The sequence below is a fragment of the Sciurus carolinensis genome, chromosome 6, assembly GCF_902686445.1.
Source record: "Sciurus carolinensis chromosome 6, mSciCar1.2, whole genome shotgun sequence".
NCBI lineage: Eukaryota > Metazoa > Chordata > Mammalia > Rodentia > Sciuridae > Sciurus > Sciurus carolinensis.
In genome coordinates, this window is record NC_062218.1 from 57,360,960 (window position 1) to 57,372,767 (window position 11,808).

Here is an 11,808-nt window from a genome sequence, read left to right on the forward strand (position 1 = left end):
CACTGGGATTACAGGTGTGTGCAGGAGTATTGTTACTTTTTATTGGTATTACTTTTTTTTTTTAATTTATTAGAGTCAGGGTATCACCGAGTTGCTTAGGGCCTTGCTAAATTGCTGAGGCTGGCTTTTAATTCATGAGCCTTCTGCCTCAACCTCCCAAACTGCCAAGATTACAGGCATGTGCCACCATGCCTAGGTGATGTTACTTTTTCTGCTCTGCAGTTGAGTGAATTGGAAAAAGTGCCACCCATGGATTAGGAGGGACAAAGGAATTTTATATTGTTTTAATTTGAGTCTGTTCAACTTTCATAGGGAAAGTTTCAGGAGAGGAAATATTACAACCTGGATTATAAAAAATTCAGCCAGACAGGAGGGAATGCCCTGGGGTATAGGCATAGACCTGATTCTGAATTTTATTCTTTTTCTAATGTAAGGCATAGTTTCTTTTTGGTTATTATATACTAAGATTTAGTTTGTTTTGACAGTTTTTGAGACTTCAGGACATCCAAAAATAATTAGAAGCATCTGTGTTCTGCCTGGAACCCACCTTTACTAGACAGCCACCAGGTTTGCTCCCCTTCATTCAGGTGCTCAGCAGTCACCCCTTCAGAGATGCCTTCCCATCCCTGGCCTGAAATAGCAGCACCCATTTCTCCTGATTACTATCTTTTAACTTATCACTGAGTGACATTATGCATTTCTTGATTTTTAGGTTTATTTTCCACCTCCTCTAGTAGAATGTGAAATACATATTATTGCCTTTGCTGATTTTGTTCACTCACATTATTGCTAGAATCTAGACCTGTGCCTGGCACCTAATGGTATCCAAAAAATATTTGTTGACAAAGGGAAAAAATAAAACTACATCATGAGAAAGCAAAGTAGTTAACAATTTATTGAAGACTAACAAACATATTATTAAAGTAGAATAACTACTGCATATTTTGTACCATAGTTGGAAGTACAGTTACTTTGCACCAATGTCAAGAGGTAAGGATGAATTTTTAAAATCTATTAAGGTTACCTATTTTCATGCACTGGAAGGGTAACAGCACTCACAAGGGAGAGAAGGAGAGAAACTGAGCATTCTTACCGGTGCTGCTTTGTTGTCTGTAACTGGAAATCCTGGACCCTTGAAGGCATGTGTCTTGCAAGTTCTTATGCTTGAAATACTGAAAAATGGCTCCACTTTTTTCTTTTCCCTTTTTTTGAAACTGGGGAGGGCTAATGTTCTTTCCATCTGATTTTTTTTTAGATGTAAGTAAATGTGAAACTTCCACTTCATAAATTCCACCAGGTCTTCTTCCAAGGCCATACCCTAGATCCCCTTCTGTCATGTCATCCTCTTCTGTTCCCCAGACCTGCACCTCTGATTGACTCAATGATCTCACCACTTTGCTCATTAGTCTGATGCTGTCTTTATCATAAGGAAAAACAGTAATTAAAAAACAGTCAGTAAACCCAGCAATCCCACTTCCAGGTATTTACCAGCAAATTTGGAAATCACTATGTCAAGAGATGTCTACATTTCCAGTTTACTGTAGCACTGTTCACAACGGCCATGTTATGGAATCAAACTAAGTGTCCATTAAGGGAGGAATGAATGAAGAAAATGTTCTCTCTCTCTCTCTCTCTCTCTCTCTCTCTCTCACACACACACACACACACACACACACACACACACACACTGGAATACTATTCAACTTTAATCTCTGTATTGTTCCAATTTTAATATATGTGCCACTGAAGTGAGCACACTGTTGAGCCTTAAAAAAAAGACATTTTGTAGCCGGTCATGGTGGTGCATGCCTGTAATCCCAGCAGCTTGGGAGGCTGAGGCAGGAGGATTGTGAATTCAAAGACAGCCTCAGCAATTTAGCAAGGCCCTAAGCAACTCAGTGAGAACCTGTCTCTAAATAAAATATAAAAAAGGGCTGAGGATGTGGTTCAGTGGTTAAGCACCCCTGGGTATAACTCCTGGTACCAAAAAAAAAAAAAGACATTTAATAGTTTGCCACAGCATAAACAGAATTGGATAACATTACGATAAATGAAATAAGCAAGGCACAGTAAAGAAAATACCACATAATCTCACTTATATATGGAATTTAAAATATAACTCAAGGAAGCAGGGAGTAGAATGGTGGTTACTGGAGGTTAGAGGGTGGGGAAATGAGGAGTTGATGGCTAAAGGGTACAAAGCTTCAATGAGATAGGAAATACCAAATATATTCTCTTGGAGGTATACACACAGAGTGGTGGATATATCAAATAATAATGTATGGGGCTGGGGCTGTAGCTCAGTGGTGGAGTGCTCACCTTGCACATGTGAGGCACTGGGTTCCATCCTCAGTACCACATAAAAATAAATAAATAAAATAAAGATATTGTATACAACTAAAAAAATTAAACAATGTATGGGTCATTTCAAAAATCACTAAATTTCAAATGTTCTCATCTCAAAATATAAGGTTTGAAGTAATGGATATTTCAATTAACTTGATTTAATTTTAATCTACATTGTTTTTATAAATCCTAACATCACATAGTAGCCCCTAAATATATACAACTATAATTTGCCAATTTACAATTAAAATCAGGGCAAACAGCTCTCTTTGCCTCCTGGCAGTCATGAACTGAGCATCCTTCCTCCTCCACACCCTTCTGCCATGATGTTCTGCCTCACCTTGGGACTAGAGCTATGGTGTCTGTGGATCATGCACTGAACCTCTGAAACCATGTAAACCCAAGGAACTTATCCATGTCTATGCCATCAACAAGAAGTAGAACCAGGATCTCCAGCTGAAAGGGTCACACATCTTCCGGGATCCCAGGAGCCTCCATACACCCTTCTGGTTTCATGAGGTACCAGCCAAATAACATCCCTTGTACCTTAACCACATGCTGTCAAGACTGGCTCTGCCTTGTCAAGGATCCAGACTGGATTTAAGGCCTTGTCATTGAGGGGGTAAGAGGAAATGTTGTCTCATTAGAAGGGGAGACCCAAAATCAAAGCTTGGCTGGCTGAAAAGGACCAGCTGGAAGAAGCCCAGCAGTCAGCACAAGTGACAAGCCTGTATGAACATACCATACTTCATCTGTTTGCCTATGCAGCAACATTCAGATTGCTTCCTGCTTCTGGCTGTCACGCATACAGCTACCATGAATTTCTATGTCAGGTTTTTAAATGAATGAGGTTCAGGTTCCTATGCTGCTCCGGGGCAACAGGTGGCATTCCTTCTCTTTAGAAAAAATGGCAGTGTACAGAGGGGCTGCTTTTACTTCAAGGAAGACAGAAGAGCCTTTCTACATGTGCAAAAGAATTGTCTTCAAGTACAATTCAGACAGAAAAAAATTAAAGCAAATAAATATTAAATTTACGTTTGGTCTAAAAGTTTCTCTGTATATAGTGAATTATAACCTAACTTGATCTATAAATAGACCATTACCTGTTCTTCTAACAAGTAGCCAAGACTCAGTCAATCAGAGTTAGCCAACTGTTCAGACCAGATTCAAATAAAGCAAATGCCAAGCTTTAACCAATCAAGTTATCTCCACCCTCACTTCTACTTTTCTGTATGTCACTTCCTTTTTTTCTGGCTATAAACATAACATGCTTGGCAGGGCAGAACATTCAGAACCATTTTTGGTCCAGACTGCTATCCAATTCTAGAACCACAAAAGCAAATTAAGATCTATAAAACTAGATTTGTTGTAATTTTTCTTTTATCATAACATAACTAAACAAAAATAACTCTCAGTATAATCAAGAAGGTCTGTCTGTCTTTCTTTCTTTCTTTCTTTTTCTCCCCCCCCAACTTTGGTACTGGGGATTAAACCCAGGAGCACTTTACCACTGATCTATATCCTCAGCCCTTTTTAGTTTTTGTTTTTAGGGCCTTGCTAATTTGCTGAGGCTGCCTTCGAACTTGCCATCCTCCTACCTCAGTCTCCTGAGTTGTTGAGATTACAAGTGTGCGTCACTACCCAGCTTCAAGTAGAGCTTTAAAGGGGAAACTTTTTTCTTTTTGTAATAGGCATGATTATCCCAGTAATTAATTAACACACGAATGCCCCTTGCAATCCAATCAGAAGTATTTAACATTTCACCCAGGCCTGGTGGCACACCCCTGTAATTCCAGCAGCTTTGGAGGCTGAGGCAGGAAGATTCCAAGTTCAAATGCAGCCTCGAAATTTAAGGAGAACCTGTCTCAGATATAAATAAGGAAAAGTGGGAGTGGGGATGTGGTTTAGTGTTACAGCACCCTTAAATTCTCTCCCTGGTATCATAAAAAAGAAAAAAAGAGGTATTTATCATTTTAGGACTTTTTAGATAAGAAGGTCCAACCCCTCACTTTAAACATTGCAGTGCATTGCAGGAAAGCAGAAGAGGCTTTTACTGACTCCAATAACCCACTGATGAGGACAGATTAGCCTTTGCTAAGGACACAGAATGGTTTTGAGATAGACGTTTATAAAGGAAATGCTGCCATTTACACAAGCTTCAAAGCAGTGTAAAATTCAGAAGTCTCAGCCTGTGTGGTAATGCACACCTGTAATCCCAGCAGCTAGGGAGGCTGAGGAAGAAAGATGGCAAGTTCAAAGCCAGCCTTAGCAAGTTAGTGAGATTCTGTCTCAAAAAATAAAAAAGAGCTAGGGATGTGGCTCAGTGGTTAAGTTGGTTAAGTGCCTGGGTTCAATCCCTGATGCAAAAAAAAAAAAAAAAAGTCTCTGAAAAATGACTAAGTCATTTTCAATGACTAAATCTCTTCCAGTGACTAAGACTATCTCGTATTAGAGGACATTTCCCACCTTCTGCCCTTGTCCTCTCGGCCCTGTATCTATTTTAGGTGGTTTCTGATTTAGCTCAACTTAGTCCATCTTTTATTTCTGTACAGACACACTTAGCAGAGGTTTTGTATCTGGGACAGTGAAAGATGAGAAGGTGTCCCTCTTGCTTCTCTACCTTCCTTTCTCAAATTGTGCCACACCTGTGCTGAAAACATTTCACTATTTGGCAACTCAATGTGAGTAAAAACTGAAGTCCTTTTTTAAAAAAATATTTTTAGCTGTAGGTGGACAAAATACCTTCATTTTTATTTACTTATTTTTATGTGATGCTGAGGATTGAATCCAGTGCCTCACACATTCAAGGAAAGTGCTCTACCACTGAACTACAGCCCCAGCCCCAAGGTCCTTTTGATGGCCAAAGGTCCTGCACGCATCTCTCATCCCATGCGCTGGTTGCGGCTGGTCGTCCTTTGGTTCTTGAATGGGCCCAGGCATAGCTGTGCCTCAGAGCTCCAAGTTCCCTAGAATTCCGCCAGCTGTTCCTTTCTTTGGGTCTTTACTTCAGTGTCACCTCCTCAGTGGGCCTTTCTTGGCATCCATAACTGCAGCTCCTTTTCACTATTCTACTTCTCTCTTTCATTCTTCTCCTTCTCTAGCACTGAGGACCTTCTAATGTACTCCTTCATATTACCTTATTTTTAAAATTACACTAATAAAATTGGGGCCAATAAAAAGGGGAAGCTAATACAAAGGTGGGAGTAGAGTGAAGCAGAGGGTGACTCAGGCTTCCTCATGATCTGCATCTCAATAGCTACGTTCCCCCAACATGTTAGGGCACTTGAACATTTTCCTTCTCCAGAGCCCAAACCCTCTAAGCGACCTCATGTAGAATGGAAGTTCTGTAAGGTGAGCAATTTCATGTAGAATGGAAGTTCTGTAAGGTGAGCAATTTCTGTCTGCTTAGTTCACCATATTCAGTATCTAAACCAGAATCTGAACATAATCCATGCTCAATAAAGACTTGCTTAATAAATGAATCAAAGAAAGACGGAAGAAAAAAAAGCAAACTGAAATACTTGCCTCCAGGACAGGAAGGGAAAACTTACCTCTGCAAGGCCACACCTGGGCACTGTGGGGCTACTGCCTGCACTGCTTCCCAGAAGAAAGTGTCTCTTGGCAACAAGGCTATAGAGAAGCCACCATACCGAGCCCTCCTCATCAGACCACTCCAGTCACCTACCTGGTGACAGTGGGGCATCTGGAGAGACTCCAACACACTCAGTTTTGTCCCTCCAGTTTGTAATGCAGTTAAGACAGGCTTTCGCCATCAGGGATTTCAAAACTGCTGCTTTGCTCTAGTGGTTTAGAAATATTTCATCCTTTTCTCAAGTCTTGTTAATAAACACACACACACACACAACACAACAACCTGGGGCCCAGCTTCAAGTCAGTGAAAAGAAAAAGTAATAAATAAGGAGGAGGAATAAAACTTTTCTTTGTGGAAACAAACACGCTTGATGATGTTGCTAGAACAATATTCAACACAGCCTATTAGACTCATTTTTTTAGTTTTTATTTTTATTTTTTGGTGGTGCTGGGGATTGAACCCAGGGTCTTACGCATGCGAGGCAAGCACTCTACCAACTGAGATATATTCTCAGCCTTCATTTTCCACATTTTTATAGAATCATCTTAGTTCTTTTCTATGGTGATCTCCTTAAAATATAGATCTGTCAGATGGACATGGAAGCACACATCTATAAATCCCAGTTATTCAGAGGCTGAGGCAGGAGGACTGCAAGTTCCAGGCCAGCCCAAGGCCAGCTCGGGCAAATTTTGTGAGACTCTATCTAAAAATCAAAAAAGTAAAAAAAAGCGCTGGAGATGTACTTCAGTGTTGGAACAGCCCTGGGTTCAGGAAAAACTCCAGTATAGGAAAAACTATCTAGTTTAATTTGTCAAGGTAGATAGGAAATTATTTGCTGAATTAAAGAATAATCACTTGGAAGGCTAGCTTACTCCTGTTCATAGATTCCTGCTTATTCAGTGCAATCTCAGTCTATATTAAGAATGGTGTGGACAGGATTAGGCGATCAGTGACAAAGAAAAAGGGGAAAAAATTCAAAAAGGAAAAAAGTAAGCAATCGCAGGGGTGGCTAAGAATATTTTTTAATGTTTCACATATATTAAAGTATCATGGGTATATCTTCCTACAATTCAGAGATGAATATAATGAGTTTTCCTATGTTCCAATGTTCTACTTTGGGGGAGTGGAGGTGGGTACTGGAAATGAACCCAACCACTAAGCTACATCCTGGACCATTTTTTACTTTTTGTTTTTGGTAATAGGGATTGAACCCAGGAACATTTAACCAATGAGCCACATCTCCAATCCCTTTTATTTTTCATTTTGAGATAGGGTCTTGCTGAGTTGCTTAGGGCCTCACTGAGTTGCTAAGGTTGGCTTTGAACTTAACATCCTCCTGCCTCAGTCTCCTAAATTGTAGGGACTGGGATTGCAGGCATGTACCAACACAGCTGGCCCTAGCCGTTTTTTAAGTTTTATTTTCAGATATGGTTTCACTAAGTTGCCTGACCTCTCCTGATTAGCTGCAATTATAGGCATGCACCACCATGCTTGGCTCCCCTATTATTATTATTATATTTTGTACTGGGGATTGAACTCATGGGTACTCTACCACTGAGCTACATTCCAGGCCTTTTTCATTTTTTATTTTGAGGCACAGTCTCACTAAGTTGCTGAGGCTGGCCTTGAACTTGTGATCTTCCTGCCTCAGTCTCCCAAATGGCTGGGATTACAGGTGTGTACCACTGTGCCCAGATTCCCTAATGTTTTTTAAAATATAACTTTGAGAGCTGTTGGCTGTGTCCTATCCTACATTTTATAAGCTAATAGTATTAATATGTAATACAGTAAAACAATCAAACTTCACTTTAGGACAGATAACTTCTAAAAAAGTGAAAATATTTAGAATTATCAACCTTCTAGTCGGTTTAATGTGTTCAATGTAGGTTCCTTTTGGGCACCACTGCAATCAGGTACAGGTGGCATGGTGGCAAGAATTTGTAGTCCAGCTACTCAGGAGGCTGAGGTAGGAAGAGTGCTCAAATTCAGAAGCTCAAGATCAGCCTGGGCTACAAAGCCAGACTCCATCTCAGAAAGGAAAAAAAAAATAAAAAAAAGAATTTGAGTATAGTTTCTCTACTTAATAAACCAGTCGATGAAATTGGATTTCTTTTTGTTGTTGTTATTCTTTAGAGCTTGGTTTCTGTATCAGCATTTTCCATAGGGTGCTCCATGGAACACTAATAATCTGGACTATTAGGTGTTGCTAAGAATAAAAGGGTCCTTTTGGTTTTACTGAGGGACACATTTTCCTATTCAGGCATATAGGACTTGCCCAAAAATAAACAGGTGGGTAGTGGTAGAGCCAAGACTATAAATTATATCTGGCTCCTTGCCCAGTCCTCTGGTCACTAGGGAAAGGATGTATATTGGATTAAAGGTTCTTAGCAGTCTTCCCACTTTTTCAGAAAAATGATCAGTGGCTTACTAATTGCTAAATCCAAGATAAGAGTCTCATTCCTCGGTCTCCTCCACCTCTGTGAGAGAGGTGATACTTTTTTTTTTTTTTTTCTTTTGTGGTGCTGGGGATTGAACCCAGGGCTTTCTGCATGCAAGGCAAGCACTCTACCAACTGAGCCAAATCTCCAGTCCCAAGCTGTGATACTTTTAACTCATCATGCCCAGGTCCCCGGAACACCTGGACTCCTCAACCCCACAAGAAATTAGATACTCTTCTTTTGTCCCTGGTTGTCTTCTATGTGCCAGCTCAGATTTCTTTTCCTCTTCCAGTTCCTTCTATGTTTGGCTTCCACTTTTAACACTCTTAAATACACATTTTCAGCTGGATATCCAGCCAGCAATTCAAACACAGTTTTTGTTCAAAAACAACCATTATCCTTCCTACTCCCCATCCCAGGTCTCCTCCTGAGTCCTCTATTTCTGCAAATGCATCAATCATGCTACTCCGTATTACCATGGTCCTCATATGACTTTTAGTTCTCTAGATTCAAAACAAACAAGCAAACAAACAAAAAACCCTTCCCAAAACCATATCATTATTTTGTACATTAATTTCACTGCCCTGGCTGAACTTTTCAGTACTTCTCCTGGGCTAAACCCATAGTTCCTAATTGATCTACCCCAAGCCATCCTACACAGCTTCCAAGTCAATAATGGTCTAGCACAGATCTAATGACATTCCTCTTGACCTTAAACATTCCAGGGCTCCCATGGCATATATAATTAAAGTTAGTACCACCTTGTTTTCTACTAGACTCATTTTCACAGTTTCACCTGTCAGTATTCCCCAGGTTTACTCTATACCTCCATATAGGGAGTGCACCTGCTCCCAGGTTCCCCCTCCAAGCCTCTGATGGTGCCATTTTCTACCTGACGTTTTCCTCTGGCCCTTCTCAGTTCAGGACAATACTCCTGCCGGTAGCCTTCCTGACTTCGTGGGCCAGATGTGATTTCTACTCTCTTTGAGTACCCCCAGCTCTATACTGCCCCTTTTTAATAGTCCTTACTTCCTAGCTGACCTTGGAGTTTATTGCACAGGCAACTGAACATCCTCTAGGGCAGGGAGTATCTCCTTTGCTTGTACAAAACAGATTTAGCCAGGTTTCACTGTTTCTGTGGCCAAAATATCCAACAAGAACAATTTAGAAGAGAAAAAGTTTATTTGCAGTTCAGGGTTTCTGAGGTCTTAGTATACAGATGGCTGGCTTCACTGCTCTGGGCAGAGGTGAGTCAGTACATCATGGAGAAGGGGCCAGGGGCCAGATCAAGGAGGGGTGCAGAGGGGCTGCAGGGAGGATGTTCCCTTCCAGGTGATGACCCAGTGACTCACCTCCTCCAGTCATGCCCCAACTGCCTCAAGTTACCACACAGTTAGTTCACTCAAGATGAACTGATCCGGTTATGGCTCTCACAATCCAATCACTTCATATTCCTACATTAATGTGGTAGCTTTTGGGGGACACCTCATATCCAAGCCATAACAAAGGTATTTATTGGACAGAATTGAAAGAGAAGACAGACTCCTGTCCAGAAGGCTTGCACTAGAAAAATCTACACCCACTAGCCTGACAACTTTGCATTAGCAAACAAATTGGTCAAACAGACACCTACTTCCTGTCTAGCTTTACAAAGAACTTGAACCCTCCTTAGTGAAAAAATGGACTGCTTCTCTATACTGTAGCATTTCGTTTATTGACTTTTTTTTTTTTTTTTTTAGAATAATTTTAGATCTATACTAATTTGCAACGATACTATTGAGAACTCCTGTATATCCTCTACCCCAAATCTAATGTTAGCGTTAGGGTAGGGTCCACTTACCAAACTGAGAAACGAACATTTGGTTCATGCCATTAACTAAACCACAATCTTTATTGGGATTTCCTCAGTTTTTCTACCGGGGACTTGTTCTGATTCAGAATACTACATAGGATTTAGTGCGCCGTAGTCTTAAGTTTCAAAAGTAAATAAAACAAAGAAGATTTAAAACAAAGAAGAAAAAAGAGGGGAAAAAAAAAAAGAAAAAAGAGGGGTGAAAAGGATGTAAAACAGAAAAAGGAGGAAACAGGATCTTTGAAATCTATTATTTTTTCAATGTCAGATTAGGCCATTTACCGGGCATCAGGGGAAAAGGAGCCAGTTTGCCAGTTTGTCCACTACCCGCGACGTTTCCGTAAATCTGCGCCCCCCCCTCCCGGGCCTCCCACTCGGGGTTGACACCCGCCCTGACCGCCCAGCGACCTCCCGGCGCCGTCGCCAGCATCGCCCCCTGGCCGCCCCCTCCTCGCGCCGCACCTCCGGGTCGCCGGCGCCGGCGCCGCGTGTCCCCTGGTCACGTGATCGTGCGGGCGCAGCCACACACGCAAAAGCTCCGAGGTCTCCCTGGTTCGCTGAGAGCCGGCGATCCAACGTGCAACCTGGGGTCTCTGCGCAACATCCAACTCCAACTCCAAAGCCCACTATGGGTAACGGACATAGGCTAGTAGCCTGAGATTTAGAAGAGGTCTAGGTGTGCGTCAAAAGTGAAGTTAGACGGCTCGAGCATTCAGTCGCCAGGACTGCGGGAGAAAGATGGCATCTGAGCTGAAGTAGAGGCGGAGTTTGAAAAGCAGGCTGAGGGCCCGGTAGGTCAGAGGAACTGCTGTAGCAAAGGCGTGGCCCGGTGAACCCAGAAAGCTGCTACTGGGAAGGACGTGCTTCAGTTGGTTTTCGTATAATTCCTAACACCCAACATCTTGTGGTAACTGGAGACTTTGCACTGGTCCAGAAATTTGCCTGGGTCTAAAAATTACACTGGTTTAGAATTAAAGACCACGAATAAACTCTTTCCATGTAGTAATCAATCTCTTTACCCTTATCCAGCCTACATTTCCCTTAATTACTAGCTCTCCCATAGAGACCGTACTCAGGTATATGGCAAATCAGACTTATAAGTGAACTGTTCCTGGGAGACCTTCTTTCACCAGTGATTAGTAGTTTTGCACATAAATAGGCAGTTAATTAAAAGTGAACTGATGAAATCTCATTTGCATGGTATATATTAAATTTGCAGTTTATCTTGGGTATTTACTCAATAAACTTGCTCATATGCAAGACAACATGTGCTGGTGAAAACAGTAGACAAGGATGGAATCCTAGGTGGTACTTCCTAGCTACAATTTACAGTTAGTAAAGCACTTGTCTATCATGTGGGTTCCTTTCCCAGTACCAAAAAAAAAAAAAAAAAAAAAAAAAAAAAATTTAAATGTGTTTAGAGGGGCTGTGGGACATAGTGATTTATAAATGTCATTTTTTTTTTTTTTTTTTTTTTTTTGTAGTTGTGGTTGGCAACATACCTTTATTTTTGTGGTGCTAAGGATGCACCACACTTGCTAGCACTGCTAGGCAAGTGCTCTGCCACTGAGCTACAGCCC

The 11,808-nt window shown here is 41.2% G+C and overlaps 1 protein-coding gene across 1 annotated transcript in view; it reads right to left on the reverse strand.

Annotated features, from left to right (window-relative positions):
* Positions 1-10,960, reverse strand: part of Ccdc125 (coiled-coil domain containing 125) — a 28,477-nt gene extending 17,517 nt beyond the window's left edge. Inside the window, 2 exon segments of the mRNA XM_047556684.1 lie at positions 1,094-1,413; positions 10,691-10,960. Coding sequence (XP_047412640.1) covers positions 1,094-1,403 — 310 coding nt within the window. The 5' untranslated portion in view covers positions 1,404-1,413; positions 10,691-10,960.
* Positions 10,961-11,808: the final 848 nt, after the last annotated feature.